The 21,376-nt window shown below is 37.3% G+C and overlaps 4 protein-coding genes across 7 annotated transcripts; 3 read left to right on the top strand and 1 right to left on the bottom strand.

Annotated features, from left to right (window-relative positions):
• The first annotated feature begins 517 nt into the window (after nucleotides 1-517).
• LOC107653685 (FAD-dependent oxidoreductase domain-containing protein 1-like) lies at nucleotides 518-5,191 on the top strand. Its single transcript, XM_016440483.1, has 9 exons — nucleotides 518-716; nucleotides 1,475-1,695; nucleotides 2,660-2,770; nucleotides 3,000-3,118; nucleotides 3,680-3,774; nucleotides 3,855-3,887; nucleotides 4,116-4,288; nucleotides 4,391-4,495; nucleotides 4,712-5,191. The coding sequence occupies exons 1-9, from the start codon at nucleotides 611-613 to the stop codon at nucleotides 4,964-4,966; spliced, it is 1,218 nt and encodes a 405-aa protein (XP_016295969.1). The 5' UTR covers nucleotides 518-610; the 3' UTR covers nucleotides 4,967-5,191.
• Nucleotides 5,192-7,121: 1,930 nt separating this feature from the next.
• LOC107653709 (cryptochrome-2-like) lies at nucleotides 7,122-11,350 on the bottom strand. 3 transcript variants are annotated; one of them, XM_016440502.1, is made up of 12 exons: nucleotides 11,255-11,350; nucleotides 10,312-10,578; nucleotides 9,994-10,188; nucleotides 9,812-9,930; nucleotides 9,590-9,744; nucleotides 8,692-8,832; nucleotides 8,430-8,597; nucleotides 8,223-8,363; nucleotides 7,980-8,134; nucleotides 7,411-7,631; nucleotides 7,184-7,307; nucleotides 7,122-7,153 (listed from the first exon to the last, which is right to left on the bottom strand). In XM_016440502.1, exons 2-11 carry the CDS (start codon nucleotides 10,524-10,526, stop codon nucleotides 7,249-7,251), a joined length of 1,569 nt encoding a protein of 522 aa, XP_016295988.1. In that variant the 5' UTR covers nucleotides 10,527-10,578; nucleotides 11,255-11,350; the 3' UTR covers nucleotides 7,122-7,153; nucleotides 7,184-7,248. The 3 variants fall into 3 exon arrangements, with proteins under 3 accessions (XP_016295988.1, XP_016295990.1, XP_016295989.1); XM_016440504.1 differs by lacking the exon at nucleotides 7,980-8,134 and adding an exon at nucleotides 7,717-7,853; XM_016440503.1 differs by lacking the exon at nucleotides 7,122-7,153 and having other exon boundaries at nucleotides 7,164-7,307.
• A 65-nt stretch (nucleotides 11,351-11,415) lies between these two features.
• dcps (decapping enzyme, scavenger) lies at nucleotides 11,416-15,800 on the top strand. Its single transcript, XM_016440507.1, has 6 exons — nucleotides 11,416-11,653; nucleotides 12,924-13,074; nucleotides 14,120-14,265; nucleotides 14,376-14,489; nucleotides 14,575-14,685; nucleotides 15,353-15,800. The coding sequence occupies exons 1-6, from the start codon at nucleotides 11,486-11,488 to the stop codon at nucleotides 15,617-15,619; spliced, it is 957 nt and encodes a 318-aa protein (XP_016295993.1). The 5' UTR covers nucleotides 11,416-11,485; the 3' UTR covers nucleotides 15,620-15,800.
• Nucleotides 15,801-18,858: 3,058 nt separating this feature from the next.
• Nucleotides 18,859-21,157, top strand: LOC107653711 (ATP-sensitive inward rectifier potassium channel 1-like). Of its 2 annotated transcripts, XM_016440506.1 has the most exons (3): nucleotides 19,105-19,139; nucleotides 19,266-19,409; nucleotides 19,703-21,157. In XM_016440506.1, exon 3 carries the CDS (start codon nucleotides 19,710-19,712, stop codon nucleotides 20,853-20,855), a length of 1,146 nt encoding a protein of 381 aa, XP_016295992.1. In that variant the 5' UTR covers nucleotides 19,105-19,139; nucleotides 19,266-19,409; nucleotides 19,703-19,709; the 3' UTR covers nucleotides 20,856-21,157. The 2 variants fall into 2 exon arrangements, with proteins under 2 accessions (XP_016295991.1, XP_016295992.1); XM_016440505.1 differs by having other exon boundaries at nucleotides 18,859-19,409.
• Nucleotides 21,158-21,376: the final 219 nt, after the last annotated feature.

The following is a 21,376-nucleotide window of genomic DNA, read 5'->3' as shown; positions in this document are numbered from 1 at the left end:
AGATTAATAGTAGTTATAATTATTGGTAAAATGTGCTTGGAAAAAAATATGATCAGAATATCAACTTGCATAATAATTATGCATGCACTGTATTTTCCCACTTCTGCCGTCCAGGTAATGCAAGGAATTTTGTGATTGGTTGTCAAGGCAGCCAATCAGAATTTAGCAGCCTCGTCTCTGATTGGCTGGAATTATGGCATATTGTAACGCTGGGTTGTGTTGTGCAAGCGAGCCATTGGCATTTAGAGAGCACTGAGGGCGGGCATCAGGTGAGCAAGCTAGTGAAAGGTTGCACTTGCAAAAGAGAAGGTCTGCACTAATCCAAAAACTTATTTTAAATGCAAAATAGATTTTCGTGCGCTCGAAATGCTTTCTTCTTTGCGAGACAAACATTTTCTCCACAAAACTCAGTTTGCTCAAAATATGATCTTTCGCGCGCAGAATTGTGGCAGAGATGTAATCCCATAGTCCTGGTATGGCGTCGTTGTGAGCATGCGCACTAGGTCAAATGAGCGTACGCTCCGCTCTGCTCCACAGTGAGCGGCGTGTCAGTGAGGAAGGTGATTAGAGTGTCTTCTTCTGCATACATGACTGTCTGTCGACAATAGCAATGTGGCGCAAGCTGTTCACCTCCGTCCCTGCTTTCAGAGCCCTGAAAGCACCCTGTCGGAGCTTTAAAAGCAGCAGCAGGGGAGCTGAAAAGGACTTCTTTAAAGGTGAGATGATTCACTTAATACACATTATGCATCCGTACGTTTATATCAATATTAGAGGCGTTAAACGTCCTGAGTAAACTGTAAGTGGTGACAAAGTCATGCTCGCATTTCGAATCCTACTATGACTGACAGAAAGGTTAGCTCATTAATATTAATTTAGTCATGGTCATGTTTGGTCATTAATTTGGTCAATATTCATGAGTTAAGCCTTTCTCGCAGTAGCTGTTCGTTCATTCGCTAACTGCGCAACGCCCGCTTGCTTTTCAGCAAATCAGTGAGCTCTACAGGTCGAACGTAGCGATGCGTAATTAATATTCACGAGTGTTGCTTTCGCTATAGTAGGATTTTTTAATTCGCATCCTGCATAACAAATATTATAGATATAACTGTAATTCAGTCCAGTTCAAAACTGTAATCAAAGAGAAATATATTTGTAGTGTTTATAGTTACAGTAGATGAATACAAATGATAATTTGTATTCTCTTTTTTTATTACATTTAATTCCTGAATAATTCTAGTCGGTTTCTGTTTTGCTTTTGGATATAATGGTATAATTACCAAACGAAATAAATGTTTTCTTCCAGTATTTAGAGGTATAAATGAGAAATTTACTACAAACCAGCATTACATTAATAATAAAACTCATTATCTAACAAAATTACAAACACAGTATGGTTTCAAGAAAATGTAGGTAATGATGAAACTGGCTTCTGCCGATAAAACATACTCTCATCTGTCTCATATGTAACTCGTTGCAGATCTGGACACTCAGCTGCGGGCGTTTCGGGACAAAGCGGCTGCAGCAATGCCCGGCAGTGACTGGAGCCCGATTGAGTTGACCCCTGGCCTGCCCCCGGAGAGGGCTGATGTGGTGATTGTAGGAGGGGGAGTCGTAGGATGGTCCATCGCATACTGGCTAAAGATGAAGGCGCGAGTGAGGGATGGTCTGAGAGTGCTAGTGGTGGAGAAAGACCCTACTGTGAGTTTATTCTAGGGCACTTGGGAGCATGTCTCAAAAACTAGTGAACGTATTTGATGCTACAAAGGTAATGTCTATGTAAGTGGCTCAATAAGTTTTAAAACACAGTGTCTGCTATATACTGTGGAATGCTAATAATCATGTATTGATCATGTTTTTTAAAAGTTCACCCACAAAAAAGAAAAACTTCTTATGTTGTTCCGCTCCCACCAGACATCATATCAATGTCTTTGGGAAACAATTAGATTTAGTAAAATAAAATTACAAGTGGACGTCTGAGTAAATTAATTCAATTTGAAATATTGAGTGAATAAGCAAAATGACCCATTTGCAACTGAAGGTACCACCATTATGGTAACACAGTCTTCAGTTAGTTCAGAAAATGCATAGAAATCATTCATTTGATTGAACATTTATTTGATTGTCCCCTTTTTCTCTGCATCATCATTTTTTTATACAATGAAACCAAATTAGATTTTCAATGCAACCCTTTAATTCAAATGAAACTGAATTGAAACGAGTCTGTCTGACCCTTCTCCGAGGAGAGAAAAATCCTGTTTCCTTGTGAACTATCCCATCCGCTCAACAAAAAACCTTTTTTTTTTTTTACTCTCTTACCCTTTTCTTACATTTTTTAAATTAAACAAGACTTCTCCTTTTGTGTTCCACGAAAGATAGTCATACAGTTTTCAGAAGACTTGAGGCAGAGTAAGTGATTTGTTTTTTTTTAAACTATCCATTTAATGGTTAATATATTAAAATCATAACACCAAATAAAGCATTGCCCAAATATATAATAATATAAGTAATATTTCAATAAAAGATCTATTAATTCATTCATTGTGACGCATGAATGACCGGAAAACACTTTGATTTTTTTTATTTTGTTTTTGCGTTTTGTAAGATTTTAATGCTAATAAATAAAAGGTAATTACAAAACATTTTTATGTTCCTCTCTCTACAGTATTCCCAGGCGTCGACTGTGCTGTCATGTGGTGGAATTCGGCAGCAGTTCTCCTTGAAAGAAAACATCCTGCTGTCACTGTTTTCAGCTCATTTCATGAAGAACATTAATGTAAAATCTTCTATATTGCACTATTAAAAGCTTTCCTGTTACAAATGCACTGTAACCTACATAATTTGTGATGTGAAGTCTAAACATCAGCTAATTTCTAGAGACTTTAAATATTTTGTTGTAAATCATTCTAAATGTTCTTCACCAGGATCATTTAGGCTGGTCTAGAGTTTTAGAATACTAATAAATGTTTGCAAATTTGTATTTCTGCTGTGTTTTAATGCAACAGAATCATCTCTGGGTTGTAAATGAAGACCCCGTTGATCTGCAGTTTAATCATTCCGGATATCTCTTCCTCGCCAGTGAAAAATCAGCTCATATTATGGAGGAAAACTACAGAACTCAAAGGTAACAGGAAAAGTTGGATTACCAGACAGATTATATACCAGTTTCTTTCAGCTATATTAGGCGTTTTATTATCTTTATGTTAAAGGGTTAGTTCACCCAAAAATGAAAATTAGCCCATAAATTACTCACCCTCAAGTCATCCTATGTGTATATGACTTTCTTCTTTCAGACGAATCCAGTCGGAGTTATATTAAAAATTGTCTTTGATCTTTCAAGCTGTTTAATGCCACTCAACGGGTGTTGCATGCTTCAGTCCAAAACAAGTTAAATAAAAAGCGCCCATCCATAAAAAAAGTGTCTCACAGGGCTCCGGGGGGTGAACAAAGGCCTTCTTGCTGAGTGGCATTAAACAGCTTGAAAGATCAAAGACAATGTTTAATATACCTCCGACTGGATTCGTCTGAAAGAAGAAAGTCATATACACCTAGGATGACTTGAGGGTACGTAATTTATGGGCTAATTTTCATTTTTGGGTGAACTAACCCTTTAACATTAGCTGATAAACAGCCTCGCAATACAAAGTTAAAGATTAATCAAACATGTTTTTGATTTTATTGGTAGATACGTGGGTGCGAAGGTCGTCCTCCTTTCACCATCCCAGCTGAAGGAGCGATTCCCTTGGATGAACACGGAGGGGGTCGCTCTGGCTTCTCTTGGTTGGTGCCCATTTTCACAATCTTTGATACATCTCACATGCAAACTTCATTGCTGAGTGACATATTTATTCCTCACTAAGGACTAGAGAACGAGGGCTGGTTTACCCCAGCGACTTAAGACTGGTTTTGTGCTCCAGGGTCATATATTAATTAAATATTACACATATTTTATTAATTAAATCCATCCATCCATTCTTTAAACTGCTTATCCACTGTAGGCTTGTGGGAATGCTGGAGCCTATTATTAAATATTGTTAATAAATAATTAAATATCATTAGTATTTCATGTCAAATTTAATATTTAATTTTAATAATGACATTTTAATTATGTGTAATTCTAGAACTGTGTAGTCTCATTAGCTACATCGTCCCTATCTCCTCCAGGTTTGTTTATGTGGTACATTGTCCTGATGGACCAGGGCTGGATACTCCATTTCTGATTGACTATTCAGGGGTTTACTGTAGACGAGAGGGACTGGGAGGAAATTACATCACGGGAATGTCACCAGAGGAGGTATAGGCACGTTTTGAGTCAATCTCTTGACATATTACCTTTATTATCTGCATGAATTTATGCATTTGTTCATTCATTCATTATTATTTCTACCTTGTGCAGACAGAAGAACCAGATATCAGTAACCTTGATGTGGACCACGAGTTCTTTCAAGAGAAGGTCTGGCATCGTCTGGCCCACCGTATTCCTGCATTCGAGCAACTGAAGGTGAATTTCATAATGTAGAATTGTTCTTCATGTTATCCACTGCATCAAAGGGAGTTTTCTTGAGCTTTATTTAAAGTCCTGGGACTAATTGAACCGTTTCTGATGGCTGTTAGAGGGTAAAGTGCATTACATGGGTTTGCTTGTGTCTACTAGAAGTTCTACCACTCAGTTTTTTTCCAAATGAAGCACTTTGCTCTTATGGTCCATCTTTGCCAGGTCTCAAGCGCGTGGGCTGGGTTTTACGACTACAACACCTTTGATCAGAATGGCATTATTGGACTTCATCCTCTTGTGCCCAACATGTACTTTGCCACGGGCTTCAGTGGTCACGGTCTGCAGCAGTCTCCTGCGGTCGGACTCGCAGTGGCTGAGCTTATTCTGGACGGAGGCTATAAGACCATCGACCTTAGTGCTTTTGACCTTAAACGGATCCTCCTGCAGGAGCCCATACAGGAGAGTAACATCGTGTGAGGAGCACAAAAACATACAGGGAAGATGAATGTGTCCTCAGGATGGAGCCACTTGACATGAACGTCACAGTGATATCATAGTTCAGACAGAACTCTCACTGGAACAATGGAACTGAATTTTCAGGAGGATGAGTTCAGTTTGGAAACAAAACATAATCAGATTATTAAAAGGGTTAGTTCACCCAAAAATGAAAATTCTGTCATTAATTACTCACCCTCATGTCGTTCTAAACATGTAAGACCTTCGTTCATCTTCGGAACACAAATGAAGATATTTTTGATGGAATCTGAGAGCTCTCTGACCCTCCATAGACAGCAAGGATACGTAGCAAGGAACAAGAAACGTAGCAAGGGCATCGGTAAAATAGTCCGTCACATGGACTATTTTACTGATGCCCTTGCTACGTTTCTGTGCGTTGATCAGGGGTTCAACCGTAATTTTATGAAGCTACGAGAATACTTTTTGTGCGCAAAGAAAACAATAATAGCGGAAGACGGTAACTCAGGGAGAACAACTGCTGAATAAATTATGCTATTTTTGTTTTCTTTGCACACAAAAAGTATTCTCGTAGCTTCATAAAATTACGGTTGAACCCCTGATCAATGCACAGAAATGCAGCAAGGGCATCGGTAAAATAGTCCATGTGACGATTCCATCAAAAAAAATCTTAATTTGTGTTCCGAAGTAGGGGTGTGCGATATTGACAAATTATATCTCGATATTTTCTGCGATTTTATCGATTATAATTAGACGATATTTTGCTGAGTGTGTTATTGTGCTGGTATCTTGAACTGACTCCTAAAGTTTTTGATATTCTTCATATTCTGTGTGGTGGTCAGTTCACACTGATAGAAATGAATCTTTTTCAATAAGTTTAAATTGATTTTTAACTTTTATGGGCAGTTTTATAAAGCCATTTTCTCTCTAAGAGTGTCCATTATCTTTTGAGTCAAATTCTTACATTTAATCAGTGAATTAGATAATGCAGAGGAAACACAGAAGCTGCATCTGAAGTGGCATTTAGATGTGTTTACACACTGTTTAATGCAGGACATGAACGCATTTAACCTGCAGTTACAAATGGATAAATGTTTTGATATATTAAACCTAAAACGTTGAATACTGATATTTGAAAGAGACACTTTAAATGTGAAATTAAAACCGCCAGTAGGTGGCAGCAAGTCACTGTAAATAAGTGAGTCATTGCGATTGAACCAAATCATTTAAACTATTGATTCATTAAGGAACGAAACACTGTCCTGTTGCTGAGACACGCAAAACAGTGCTGTGCCTGTGTTTGGAATTATTTTTGTTGGTGAAATAGAGGAAAAACAGCCAAAATTGTGTCTAAAATGTAAGTCTCTTAATTAACTAATTGTTTATTGAACTGTTGTAAAAAAAAATCAATATCACATTTGTAATCATGGTAATTTTTGGAGAAAAAAACGGCACTCTTCGTGTGAAATTGATTAACTATGTGAAGTGGTATAAATGTATACATTTTCTGTCCCCATGTCTTGAATTTTGTGATCATTCTAAATGAATTTTATTAGTCTGAATCATTCAGTGAACTTCACGTAATGTATGCGTGCACTGAGGGTGTGTTTTGAATGGTTTTTGCAAAATACTTGATAATGTCAAATCGTACATCGTTAAAACTACAATTACGATATTATCGCAGACGATATATCGCACACCCCTATATTTTTGGGTGAACTAACCCTTTAAGACATGAAAGACAAGAGTGATCATTGCTGCTAGATTCAACAAAACATACTGTACAAGAAATGTATGGTAGAGATCAGGAAATTCAGATGGACATTTTGTCATTTGTAATTGCATATATTTAAATATGCATATGAAACAGATCATGATATATCCTATTGAAGTGCTTTTCTAGGTCCTCATATTCATACTGTTTCAGAAATGAATACCAAAAATAATCAGAAACTTTAAAAGTTTGTTTCTAAATCATACATCATGGACTGAATTTTATAAATCTGTACATCTTTAAATGTGTGTTAATAATGTGCTGTTTTATTTTAGCACGATTGATCAATTTCTATATATTTTTTTTCCAAGTTAATTTCCGTATTAATTTCTTACAAAAAAACCTTAGTGATCCCAAACCTTTACACACACACACACACACACACACACACACACACACACACACACGTATATGATGTATATATAATGTATAACTTAAAGTTAAATAGAAAACCAAAACGGACCCATAGAGGAACACAGTATAAAAACAGTTCGGATGAGAGAGAACAACTTTATCTCTTTGCCTTCTTCTCAAACATATCCAGGATAGATGTTGCTTTGCGTTTTACACCTGGAGAGAGAAAACAAGAATCAATAGTTGGTTCGAGTCGAGAATTTCATAATAAAATATATGTTTGTATATATAAATAATATTTTTAGGTCTAAATAATTACCTTTGGTGATGGTTTTGTCATCTTTGTCCTCGGAGGAGCGCTTTGCATATGCTGCTTTCATTCTCTGAATATTCTTTTTATGGACAATGTCATGCTCCACAATAGGACGAGGGTAATCTTTTCCCACAATGCACCCTGCTCTCTCCTGAACGCTCCGAGGAGCCTTCCAGGGCTCATATATGTACTCGGTAGGGAATTTCTTCAGCACTGGAAGGTATTTCCTGGAAGACAAGCAGAGTCAGCATTTTGTAAGTACTTGTTTCACAGAAACTTTTATATTAACAGAATATAAAAAACAAAACTAACTTAATGTAATCCCCATATTTGTCGGCGATAGGAGAGTACACTCTGAAATACTGTTGAAAGAACGCGCTGGCTGAGAGCCACTGCCAGTTTCCTGCGTTTAGCGACCAATCAGCATCCAGCAGCAGCTCCTCAAAAACCTTCAGATGATCGTGAGCAGAAACACAGCAGGTCGATTATATCTCTGATCTGTCTGTAACATAGCAGGTAACTGGGCGAAACATAAACCTTTTGGCCCTCCTCCCAGCTTAAAAAACAAAACGAACTTAATGTAATCCCCATATTTGTCGGTTTTCTTTCCAAAGGCGATAGGAGAGTACACTCTGAAATACTGTTGAAAGAACGCGCTGGCTGAGAGCCACTGCCAGTTTCCTGCGTTTAGCGGAAACCAATCAGCATCCAGCAGCAGCTCCTCAAAAACCTTCAGATGATCGTGAGCAGAAACACAGCTGGTCGATTATATCTCTGATCTGTCTGTAACATAGCAGGTAACTGGGCGAAACATAAACCTTTTGGCCCTCCTCCCAGCTTATCCACAAGTCTCCTCGGGTCAGAAAACAGGCAACCGCATGCCGGGCGAGATGATGTATCCAGCCCTCTTGACGTAATTGTGTCATGATGGCGTCAATGAATGGGAATCCGGTCCGAGCCTGAATTCACACATGCTCATCTTCTGGTTTATTGTCATTATAATATATTCAAAAAACACACTTTACCTCTCTCCATGCAGCCAGGTGCTCGGGATTGTTGTCCCAGTCCACTTGCACACAGTGAGGGTTGCCCTCCATTCTGTTGAAGTTTGGGATCCCGATGGCAGTGGTGTAGAAGAACTCTCTCCACAGCAACTGCCCATGCAGGGAGACTGGAGGTTTAGAGTGCTGCTTCTGCAAAAGACAACACCGCTGTCAGCCACACCAGGATCTTGCACTGTTAAACAGCTGCTTGTGGCTCAAGTAATGCATGAGATGTCTGACATACCCCTCTATACACTTCTGTGAGCCTCCACCAGAAGGTGCGTGCAGACAAGCAGCCGAATCGGACATAGGGGCTCAGGACGGTGGTGCTGGGGATAATGGAATTGGGGGATGTCTGTGGTTTTTCAAACTTGCACACCCACGCCTTCAAAAAGACAAAATCAGTATTTTCTTGTTAAGAACAATGTTTATATTGTCATTTATTTTTTAAAATTAATATTTCAGCTACTTATGCTTAAACATTCAATTTATGGTTAAAAATGTCTATATAAAATATTCAGCATGTATTGGAGGTATATTTATTGCATCCATAGTAATGCACTTCTTGCTGTATTAAGATCACCACAATTAAAATGATAATCAAATAATTTAATCATGAAATTAATTAAAAATTTTACCATGATATATTTAGGGTGACAACATGTATCTATATGTATTTAAGTATGCAGCCTATTCTAAAAATCTTAAAATCTCATTGATTTTCACTTTGAAAATGCTGTTGCTACCATATTTTTTTTATATTATTATTCTTAATAATACCTGGAATTTATGTACACCTTATATTCATAATCGATATTTAATGTATATACTTTTTTACATTTACATTTAAAATATATTTTTATAATTTATTTGTAACATTGTTTTATCCTTTTTTGGCACACTTTTTGACTACCACAATGCAATATATTTTTTTATTTTTTTAACTGCTGTATTTTTGTGTTTGCTTGGTTTTTATTTTGTGTTTATGCAACTCTTATATTACTTCAACTAGATGCTGACATGACAATACAAATAAACTTTATATATGTATATGTCCAAAGCAAACAAATAATTTTGACTATTCCTTATTTTTTTTATATGCTAGGCTTTACAGGGTTTTTATTTTTTAAAAATGTATGTACTGTTCTCTGCATGTGCTCATCCAGTCTGCGCAGAGCTTCCTGTTCACCCCCCGGGAACAGCTCTGGTCCTAAAGATGATGTATCCAGACCAAGATCTTCAAGAGTTGGAATCCCAAACTCCTCTTCATGGTCCTCAGAAGATGGAGTGGATACACCTTCCAAAGAAAGAGGCATTACAATCTCATCTCATTTAGCATGATGTCCAAAAAGATATCTGGATACCTTTCATGTCCTCTTTGGTTGGAGCAGAAACAGGTTTTTTAGGAGGACCGATGTCCTTCACCACACTTTGGAAGCGAACGTAAGTCATGGGAGGCTTGCCGTTGTTCTCTTCAATAATCCTGTTTGCAAATGCATGTGAGTATTTTGTGCATATCTTTATCAAAATATGATTTACAAATTACCTGTCAATGTTGTAGAGAGTGTGAGAAATCTTTGGAATAACTTCCACACCATATTCCTTGGCTAACTTCATGGCTTCCTTGTCTCTGCTCTGACTGTACGGCTCCGTATCAACCTCGAAAGTCAACCGAGTGATCTTCCATTTCTCAAAGAGCTTTGGAAGGACCTCTGTGGGCGGCCCACTGACAACAAACAGCCTAGAGGTACAAGAAACAAAAATGACATAAAACATGTTGAATGAAGAAAAACACATCTGTCCACATTTGACTCCATGTACCCTCAGCTCAAACCTCCACCTGATCTTCAGTTCCCATCCCTACCTGGAGTTGAGTTTCTTCAGACTGGAGTCCAGGTCTCTGAGAGCTTCTATCAGAAATCTCCATCGATTAATGCCTATGCAGGTGTTGTTGGAGTACCAGGGGTCCAGCAGGAAGAGGGGGTAGATGTGTCTACAGTCTTTCAGGGCAGCGATCAGAGCAGGATTATCATGCAAACGCAGACCCTTGCGGAACCAGTGAATGGAGTTATGGCTCATAGTCACTTTTGGGATGCACAGAGTCTGCACAGTTAGACGGGTAAAAAGGGCACTGGAAAAAATGAGTATAAATAGTACTTTAACAGAAAGTCCAACTACACAAATGTGTTTTTGCTGGCAGTGGTTTTGTATGTTGCGGCCAAAACAGCATTTTCACAGTAGTAATATCAATAATTTTGTTTTTGCTTGATGTTTTGTTACAATTTCCTTTTTCGCTGTTTTTTTTTAATAGTTTTAAATTAAACTGTTTAAACTTCACTTTATATAAAAGGTATTTTTTATTATAAAAATCCTATCAAATACATGTCTATTTCAAATTAGTATCCATAATTTCTCAAATTAATTTCTATAAATTTTCACTTAAAAAACACTTGTTTTTCAATTTATTATGAAAATAATCCACTTAAAAGGCTATTTCAGTTTTCAACTGTGCATTAATATAGTTGGGATTAATGGTATAAACTCAATATTCAGTACTGCAACATAAGTCTTATTAGAAATAAAAATGTAGTTTTAAAAGTGTAGCAATATATTAAAATGAACTTGAATCTAACGTGTCTTACAATCAATCGGATTCAAAGAGCTTGTTAATTCTGCGATATATATTATCGTTCCTCTGGTTACGCCTAAAGTCTCTGCAATCAAAAACACACATTCTGAGATAATAGTGCAATATAACTAAATACTCTATGGGTATTTTAATCAATGAAATAATGATCAGTACTTACGGGTTTTCTGATTACGTGAGCTCTGTCTTGCGTTTTGTAACAAGTTTCCCCAACGTTACAAAAGAGCCACTCAGCAGCACACATGTCTCACAAGCTCAGCCAATCAGTGACTGTTTACATGCTACAGGCTAACCAATCAGGATGTAGTCGTTGAGGCATGCGCAGGGGTTTATTTTCCCCACGTGTTTAGCTCGGTGCATCCTGGTTGGTTGGTGTTCAGCGGGTTGAATCATGGCGGATAGCGAGAACGGGGGAGCTGCGAAAAGACTGAAAACCGATGCGGAGAATGATTGCGGAGACGCGGGAGAGCCAGTATCCGACAGCCTGGTCTCGGACTTCGAAATCAGCCGAATTTTGCGCGACTGTGCGCGGGAGAAGAACATCTTCATCCATGGGAAGGTGTGTGTGTGCGGGAGAGAAATCACTCTGTGAAATCAGCTACCATCTTTTTTGTTACTAACGCCGTTCACGTTTCATTAGATACTGGCATTTAAATTAATAAGCTCTTACTCATTATTAGACAGCAGTACTTGTGACTAGTACATATTCATTACATGTTAGGATTTATTTGTGACCCTGGACCACAAAACCAGTCATAAGTAGCATGGGTTTATTTGTAGCAATAGCCAAAATTATCGATTTTTTATTTTATGCCAAAAATCATTAGGATATATTAAGGAAAGATCATGTTAAATGAAGATATTTTGTAAATTTCCTACCGTAAATATATCAGTATTAACTTAATATATAATATATATACTTAATATAACTTAATTTTTGGTTAGTAATGTGCATAGGACTTAATTTGGACAACTTAAAATTTTCTCAATATTTTTTATTTTTTGCACCCTCAGATTCCAGATTTTCAAATAGTTGTATCTCGGCCAAATGTTGTCCTATCCTAACAAACCATACATCAATGGAAAGCTTATGTATTCAGCGCTTTCAGATGATGTATAATTCTCAATTTCAAAAAATTGACCTTTTTGACTGGTTTTGTGGTTCAAGGTCACATTTCTCTGTTACTACTAGTCCAGTAGTGACAGTTACTGTAGCATTACTGGTAACAAACTGTGGCCGAAATATCTGAAACTTCTTGTTACTGTGTAAACTATTACAGTTTTACTAGGAACTATTGGGTAGTAGTGCTTATGACTAGTACCCTCTCCAATTTTTATAGTACTTATTTTTTAAATGCTGTTTGTCTTTTGTTATACACACTAAGCCAATTGCTTATAGTAGTAACATTTTGATGTTTTATAGCTTTATTTGTTAACGTTTTATAAGGTCCCAATAGTTAAGGTTAGTAAATGCATTAACAAACATTACCTAACAATGAACAATGCTTTAGCAGTTTTTATCTTTGTTAACGTCAGTTAATAAAAATAAAACCATTCGCTGTTAGTTCATGTTAAGTTAACTAAAATTAACAAATGGAACCATATTGTAAAGTGTTATCAATTTTACTTGTACTAATGCTAGTAAGATTACCTACTAGTAATTAAAAGTAAGTACTATTATCATTAAAAAAAATACTAGTTTATACACTCTAAAAAATGCTGGGTTAAATATAACCCAGCGCTGGGTTATATTTAATCCAGCATTTTTTAGAGTGTAGGAATAAATGTTACAGTGACCTGCAATCGCTGGGTTATGTTGTGTTTCCTAGGTGAAGGATCAAGACGCTGTTGTGATCCTGGAGAAAACTCCCATCAGACAGGACACACTGTCTGAGTTACTGAAGAGCAGTCAACTCAAGCTGGAGATGAAGAACGATGTGTACAGCACATACCAGCTGCAGGCTCCTGCGCACCTGAACGGTAGGATCACAACACAACAGGTTTTCACCAGCTTCTCTCTCTCTATCCTATTTGATAACATATACAGGACGAGTGGCTTGCTTGTACTACCATGCTGTATATGGTTTAATATAGTAAGCATTTAGTATCCTGATACAGCATGGTATTACCTTTTGATACCATCACTGTAAAATTTGTTATATATACACTACCGTTCAAAGGTTTGGGGTTGATACGATTTTTTTAAAAGTCTCTTAAGCTCACCCAGACTGCATTTATTTAATATAAAAATACAGTAAAAAACACGTAATTTTGTGAAATATTAGTAAATTGTAAAATTTTGTACATTTTGTATTTTAAAATATAATTTATTCCTGTGATGCCAAAGCTGAATTTTCAGCTTCACTACTGCGGTCTTCAGTGTCACATGATCCTTCAGAAATCATTCTAATATGCTGATTTGCTGCTCAAGAAACATTTTATAGTATTATCAATGTTGAAAACATTGCTGCCTTATATATTTTAATATACAACCGTTGTACTTTTTATAGAAAATTCAAAAGAACAGCATTTATTTAAACTATTAATTGATTTACATTTGCCATTTGATATATATTGCTATTTTTATTTTTATATCAGTGATTATTCATTTAAGAACTTTCCTGTTTCTTACTATGATTTTAAAGATGTTTTAAGCATTCTAAGTTTAAAGGGTTTATTTTTAAATATCATTTGTAATTTTTTTTAAGAGTCACATTTTTAATTTGCCAGGAACCTCTCCTATATACTTTTAAAAGTGTGAAAATATACTTGGAACTTTTTCCTATGAATTTGCATCACAATTACACAATTTCTCATTTTTGTAATAAAGAATCACTGTCCCCAATACTGCTGTCATTACCTTCACAGCACGTTTCTTCAAAGATTTTTACTGTTTAGTAATTGAAAAACTTGCACGACTGCTTATCGAAAGTCCAAAGCTTGTTCAGCTCCATCACATGCAACATACAAAATCCACACCATCACACATCAAACCAAAAATAAAAAACAAAATTGTTTATAACAGAAATCAAAACCACAGTGGTGTGCCCTGCGACAGAGAAGCATGTTAAGAAGTATTTGCATCAGGAGGTTTTTCTGGTTGAGGAATCAGGAGAGGATTTTCGTAACCTCACCCTACCATACATCAGCAGCCAGTGTTTCAGTGTGCAGGTGAGGCTTCACTGACCTCTGACCCTTCATTTCAGTGTTGTTTCTGTCCCATGTGTCTCCTTCCTAAATGAAGCATATAACTGCACTGCCCATGTTTCATTTGGTTTCAGTGGGTGCATAACATATTGGAGAAGAAAGCCGAGGCTGATCGGATTGTTTTTGAGGATCCAGACCCCGATACTGGTTTTGTTCTGTTGCCCGATTTCAAGTGGGATCAAAAGCAGGTGAAGCTGAGTTGAATCAATGTCGTAATATCTAGGAGTGAAAAAAGCCCAGTGTAAAACAAGGAATGTTTCCTTTCCTCTCCAGCTACAAGACCTGTATTTGATTGCTATTGTCCATCGGAAGGATGTTAAAAGTTTAAGGGATCTTACATCAGAGCACTTGCCGTTACTCACAAACATTCGCAGAAAAGGAGAGGTGAGTTATGGATCATCTAAGTTCATCTATACTGTAAAAAAAAGATTTTTCAAAGATGTAAATACAGCAGTCAACATTTGAAGTGGATCAAAACCTTTCATCAAAGTTGTCCTAAAGCCTAAAACCAAAATGTGTTCTTGTCTTAGGACAACTTTGATGAACTTTTTTGATCCACTTCAAATGTGGACTACTATAGATAATGCAATACGTTTTACAAGAAAATATTATTTCAGTCTTTCTATTTAAAATGTGATTCAGTGTGTTACATGCCATTTCTTTTGAAATTAATTGTAAAATTTACTAGCAATTTCTGACTGAGAATAGTTTCTACATAATTTTTCTTCAGTGTACAAATAAATTCACAATGAATAGAGTTGTGGTTCTGATGTCCACTAGATGTCACTGTTGATCTGAACATGTGAACCACTCTCTGCTTGTCCACTGTATCTGCTTGCTTTTTAAAAGCACGTGGCGCAGTGGTTACCACATATGCACTAGATGTATTGCGCTGTGGTGATCATCTGGAAGACGCGGGTTCGATTCCAGCCTGCAACATTTCACAATCTCAACTCAAAAGCCCTAAAACACCATGAAGATATCAGCAAAGTACATTTGTGAGCTGGCTGCATATGTCAAATTTAAATTCAAGTCTCGTCTATATCCACAGGACGCCATTCAGCGGCAGTACAGTGTCCCTCCGAGCAAACTGCGCGTGTATCTCCACTATCAGCCATCGTACTATCACCTCCACGTCCATTTCACTTCTGTGGAGTACGACGCTCCAGGTTGCAGAGTGGAAAGAGCCCACTTGCTTTCCGATGTCATTCAGAACTTGCAGGCAGATTCCAGTCACTATTACAAACGCAGCCTGGCGTTCCCGCTGCGGGCCGATGATGGTTTGCTCCTTAAGTTCAAAGAGGCTGGGAAAGTCTAGAGACCAGATTTTTGGTAACCTTTTTTTTTACTTTATAAATGTTAAGTATCTGTACACTGCTTTTAAAGGATGCATTATTACAGTATCTACTAGATGTATTGTTAAAAGCTCATGTTTTGAGCTTTGTTAGTAGTTTTATGTCTAAAACCAGTTAGATTTTGTCAACTGCATTTTTATTAAAGTACTCATTGTTTTTAAATTGGATGGTTATGTCTGTCTGTTTTTTTCATGCTGTGGTTGATCGTGTGGATGGAATGCAAATTGATCACCCAAAACCTCAATTGTTTTGTCAGGCTGTGCACCTGTCTGTGGTGTGACGTGGAAATTCATTTTAAAGCAGAATTTGAGCCAGTGGGTCCCCAGGCCTAATTCTTTGAGGTTTTAGGGGTCCTTTGAAGAGATTTGGCTGTGACTGACAGAGCAGCGGGCTGCAATGAGGCTCCTGCGCTGTTTTTAAATCTTCTGAAAAATGAATGAAACCTACTGGTTTAATATTAGTCCAAGATGCATTAAGAGTAAAATATTGTGAGTGCAACACAAGTGATACTGTTTTTGGCTTCCAGAAAGTTCAGCTGCAGTGAGGTGTATAGACTTTGGTTCAGAGCTCATTGTAAATCCAGGGCTAGAGAGGCAGAAAAAGCCCAAAATTCCCCTGAAGAAAAAAAGATTGACTGTTCAAAGTTTATGTGCTGTTTGTTTGTGGTTCAAATGAGTTTTTAAAGAAGATTTCATTGCTTTACATTACACAATCAAAGTCTTACAATGCCCTCGGTTCACAGGGAATCACAAAACACAATAGAATTATTCTTGCTGATATATCTGCTCAGTTAATACTTTTTTTTTTTTTTTAAAGGACAGTTCACTGGAAATAAAAAAAAAAATTGTCACGAGCTACTTGTCCTAATCTGTATTTTGTCCTGTTTTCTTACAAAAATCCATTGTGCGGCTTTAGATGACTTGGAATTTAGCACTCACATTGTATGGACTGGGTTTTTGGTCTATTTGGACCTCAGCAGCCATTAGTTTCCAATCTATTTTAATTATTTTTGTGTCCCACAAAAGCGTTGCTTCTGGCTAAAATATGAGTCCTCTATGCCAGTGAATCTCAACCTTTTGGCGTATCGGACCCCAGTCCAATTCAGAACCATCCTCAAGGACCCCCAGAACAGAATTGACACATCTATGTATCATTTGTGTCTTTGTGAAGACCAAATACAGTCAAGTATAATTCAATTTAGCTGACTTGTCCAGTATTTGGCCATATCATCAGCTATATTGGATTTTTCTTTTATGGGAACATGTCATGTCAAAATATACAAAACTTATACAAAAATTCATACTTTATACGGACCCCCTGGGCTTACATCTAGGACCACTAGGGGTCCACAGACCCCTGGTTGAGAAACACTGCTCTATCCTATTGCTTTCTCTAGTTAAAAATTTGTCTCATTTGAATAAAATATTATGGAAAAGTATTCACAGATTAAGCACCGTTTACAAGAGATAACAGTTCTAAACAAATATGGAACAAGTGAAGGACTTTTTCACTGGAGGAAGCGTTATTATGGATTATGGACTCATATTTTGGCCAGAAGCAATAGTTTAAAGTTAAATCGCCTCTGGTTTTGGTTCTTGCAAACACTCAGAACGACCTACTTGATTCATATTGAGAGATGTCAAAGATGTTTTTCCTCTAAAGCACCTGAAGCCAGTTGCAACAAATCCCTTAGTAATGGTACTGGTACAATGATAACTAATTGCTTTCTTTCCTTAAGGGTTTTGTTGTATCTGGCCACTGCTAATTTCAGTGTCACTATAACTAAATCACTTGCGCGCTCCCACTCAGGCTTCAGCTCATTGTTATGTTCATCTTATTACTCATTTGCTGTGATATGTTTGGCAGCAGGATTCAATATTTAGACAGAAAATTCCAGAGAAGAATGTAAAAGTCCTTAAGAGCTTTTAAACGGCCTTACTGAGGCTCTTCAGAACAATTACATAATTATGCCACACAAGTGCTGCTGTCAGAGCCACTCCATCTCCATATATCACTCCGCTCTGCTCTCCAGTTCAGAACAATGCTTTTTTGTAAATTATTTTTTTTTTAAATATTTTTTAGTGTACTTACTGAGTGCATGAAATGAGAACATAATGTAATGGGAGTGTAATGAGAATGTATGTTATATTTATGCATCATGTTGACATTAAATGTGATGGAGCTTCATTGTTATTAAGGTGGAAACTTTTCTGGCCACCAGCCAGTGGTCTGGTGAAACAATTTTAGCAGGTTTTCAACAGCTAGTAGATGTTTTCACATGGCATTTTTAGCTTTTCTATTAAAAACAGCGTATAAAAGTTAAAACCAGCTTTTACAGTGTCGAAAAGTTTAAAACCATTAGTGAAAACTGTCTTTTGGAATTTTTTTATATTAGTTTTGTGGGTTTAAAATGTATTAATATTTTAAATATTATATATTTACTTTAAATATTATATTCAAAATTATATTACATTATATTATTATCAATTTTGATCACAAATGAAATGGTCACAATGAAAATCTGACATTTTGTGCAATGTTTACATGTTGAATGCCACAGTTTTGCTTAGAAACGGACATTTTCATATTCCTGAATCTTGTTTCGGCTTTTAAATTTTATTTCCATTTTAGTCTCAATCCTTTGGATATATTCAAAAAGCTCATGTTGGAATCAAACCCATGACTTTGTTGTTGTCAGCGCCATGCTTTGTTTGAGGTACAGGATTTAAATCTAACACCTCTTTGTTTCTTTCTCTGAAATGATTTATGTGATATGATATATGAGTGTGGTTTGACACCATTTGTCAATCTGAGGTCTATCTTACTCCAGTGTTACAGAGGAAGTTAGTGTGGTTACGTGTGATAAGTGGTATTTGTGTAGCGTGTTAGCAGCATCTCTACCTGAGCGGCCCTGTGTGCTTGACTGCGGTATTTTGAATTGTGCCTGTTCATTTTTGATTGCAATTAAATTTGTGTCAGTGTACTTGAGTTTACTAAAAACGTTAATATAATTTGTTCAGATTAACACTAAGTAGGCAAAGAACATCCTGTGTGTTTTCCTGCTTGCTTCTGTAAATTCCCTGCAGTGTGGCTTTTGTTTACATTTAGCACTTGAACTAAATCTCGAATCTTATGATTCATTTAAACTTAACCAGGTGGACATTTTCACAAAACTCACGAGTTAAACTTTGACCTTCACTGTAAATGTATTATTCAGCTCTCGTTCACATCAGTTTATTTAAATGCAAATGCAGAGATGTGGGGAGTCAGAAGGGGGTGAGGGGGCAAGGATCAGTGCAACGAGAAATGTGATTCAACTTTTTGTGTTGTTCTTTGCAAAGCCTTTGCGTTCCCATGGGTACAAGCAGCAAGGAGCTCCACAGCTGAAGTTCCTCTTTTCAGATGGGGTTCCCTGATTGCTGAGGAGAATCTGAAGAGGAATTTGGATAACTAGAACATTGACCCTCAATGCAAACCCATCCCGTATGCTATAATGGTGTCTCTTTAATTGGTTTTCATGTGGTTTGCGTTGGTTGATTTGTGTGCGAACACTACATCTGATGTGAGGTTAGTTTTGGAACCATTTTCTAAGCTGTCTTTGCTTTATAGTGTGTAAACTGTGGCATGTGCCTGGGATTAGGACATTTCATTGAGGATTTTAGCAGCACCCCGATGGTTATATGCTTGGAAAGAGAACTTCATGGCCTGAACTTCAAGCAACACTTTGTTTGCTGGGACGTTTTCAGTTTGCAGGTACGAGGCGAATAATTTTTCACATTTATAGGTGGCAAAGAAAGCAATCAGTGCTTTATTGGTGTGGTTTGTTGTGTTTGAGTGGATTATGAGCTGCAGTAAATGCAGTATTTATCTTTTATTGCCTACATAGCTTTGGGTTTGTAAGCAACTATGAATTTCAATGTGCTTTCTTACAGAAGAAAAATTATTATTTTTTTAAAAACTTTTTTTATCTTATAAAATAATATTATATATATATATATATATATATTAGTGCATAACTGATATACATGTTTATGTTTTTCTGCTAGCTGAAAGATGTTCCAGTTCATCCGGAAACAAATTCACAATCACCTTGTGGAGCGGAAAATTAGGAGAACTCGTCTTGTTACAAAGGATGGCCACTGCAACATTAAATTTGGGACTACTGAATATCACAACCATTTTGCTTTCCTTATGGACTTCTGGACTACTTTTGTTGAGATTCAGTGGTGTTTTGTAATTTTTTTATTTGCCGCTGCTTTCACAGGAAGTTGGTTCATTTTTGGTTTGCTTTGGTACTCGCTTGCAAAAAATAACGGAGACTTAGATGTTCTCCAGAACTCGTCGGAATCCCAGCGGATGAAATGTATAGATAACATTAACAGTCTCACGACTGCCTTCTTGTACTCTTTAGAGACCCAGACGACTATTGGCTATGGCGGTCGGGCTCTCACGGGTCACTGCCCGGGCACAGTCGCCTTGTTGATCATCCAGTCCCTCATGGGCGCCATCATAAACTGCTTTATGTGTGGACTCATTTTGGCAAAGATCTCTCTCCCGAAAAGAAGAGCAAAGACGGTAACCTTCAGTGAAACAGCGGTCATTTGTCTTTGGAAGGGGAATCTGTGCCTCCAGATACGTGTGGCCAACCTACGAAAAACTCTTCTTATTGGCAGCCACATTTATGGAAAGCTTCTCCGAACCACCATCACTCCAGAGGGGGAAACCATCATACTCGATCAGGTGAATATTGACTTTTTGGTGGATGCTGGGAAGGACAACCTGTTCTTCGTTTGTCCACTTGCCCTGTACCACGTGATCGACAAATTCAGCCCGTTTTCCGAAATGGCTGCGAACACTCTTCAGCAGCAGGACTTTGAGTTGGTGGTCTTCCTGGATGGAACGGCTGAATCCACCAGCTTGTCCTGCCAAGTCCGAACTTCCTACCTGCCACAGGAGATCAAGTGGGGTTACAACTTCCTGCCCATCATCTCTCGCACCAAGGGTGGGAAATACCGTGTCGACCTGTCCAACTTTTCCAAAACGGAGCCAGAGGTGACCCCACACTGCGCTTGTTGTTTCCACAATGAACATAACAAGGAACTCATTCTCCACCGACACGAACGTGAAGGCATCGATAATCTGGTATTTGATGTTATTGACCTTCAAGACTCTTTTGATGTAACTGAGAAGAGTGATTAAGAGTTTGCTGCAGCAGCGACTGATTAAATACGCAGTAAACATCCTGTGATATGGTGGCATTTTGTACTGTAAAAGTTAGATGCCACATAAAAGAGGAGAGAGGAAGAGGAGGACTCGCTATGTTATGTACCTTGACAGACACATTGGCTGTGTTCCAAAACCTAGTGAGCTGCCTGTGTAGGCAGACTTTAAAAGAATCATGCATTTCTGACACAAAGCCTGTTCCATAAGGTAGTGATTGTAAAAACAAGATGCCTTGTTTTGATCAAACTGTTTTGATCAAAAAAGATGGTGGATAAATTGGGAGAATTTTGCTGTTTTATCAGGATTCTTTGAATAGAAAGTTCAGAAGAACAGCATTTATTTAAAATATAAATTTCTTGTAACATTATAGAAGTATCTATTGTCATTTTTGAAGTTCTTTAAAAAAAAAGGCTTACTGACCAGTCATATTTGTATTTGTGTGTATATACATATATATATATATACAGGGCTTGACATTAACGCTTGTCCGGGACAAG

The sequence above is a fragment of the Sinocyclocheilus anshuiensis genome, unplaced genomic scaffold (assembly GCF_001515605.1).
Source record: "Sinocyclocheilus anshuiensis isolate Anshui unplaced genomic scaffold, SAMN03320099.WGS_v1.1 scaffold315, whole genome shotgun sequence".
NCBI lineage: Eukaryota > Metazoa > Chordata > Actinopteri > Cypriniformes > Cyprinidae > Sinocyclocheilus > Sinocyclocheilus anshuiensis.
This window is presented reverse-complemented; position numbering and strand designations above follow the sequence as displayed.

Bases quoted from the DNA above. Each gene is read 5' to 3' on its own strand.
- LOC107653685 (XM_016440483.1), top strand. From the start codon at position 611: ATGTGGCGCAAGCTGTTCACCTCCGTCCCTGCTTTCAGAGCCCTGAAA. The intron at 1,696-2,659 runs GTGAGTTTATTC...CTCTCTCTACAG, and splicing joins TGGTGGAGAAAGACCCTACT to TATTCCCAGGCGTCGACTGT. The intron at 4,289-4,390 runs GTATAGGCACGT...TACCTTGTGCAG, and splicing joins CGGGAATGTCACCAGAGGAG to ACAGAAGAACCAGATATCAG.
- LOC107653709 (XM_016440502.1), bottom strand. From the start codon at position 10,526: ATGAGCCATAACTCCATTCACTGGTTCCGCAAGGGTCTGCGTTTGCAT. The intron at 9,931-9,993 runs GTAATTTGTAAA...ATTTGCAAACAG, and splicing joins ACTCTCTACAACATTGACAG to GATTATTGAAGAGAACAACG. The intron at 8,135-8,222 runs GTTTATGTTTCG...GATCATCTGAAG, and splicing joins GCTGGGAGGAGGGCCAAAAG to GTTTTTGAGGAGCTGCTGCT.
- dcps (XM_016440507.1), top strand. From the start codon at position 11,486: ATGGCGGATAGCGAGAACGGGGGAGCTGCGAAAAGACTGAAAACCGAT. The intron at 13,075-14,119 runs GTAGGATCACAA...TGTTTATAACAG, and splicing joins GGCTCCTGCGCACCTGAACG to AAATCAAAACCACAGTGGTG. The intron at 14,686-15,352 runs GTGAGTTATGGA...CTATATCCACAG, and splicing joins ACATTCGCAGAAAAGGAGAG to GACGCCATTCAGCGGCAGTA.
- LOC107653711 (XM_016440505.1), top strand. From the start codon at position 19,710: ATGTTCCAGTTCATCCGGAAACAAATTCACAATCACCTTGTGGAGCGG.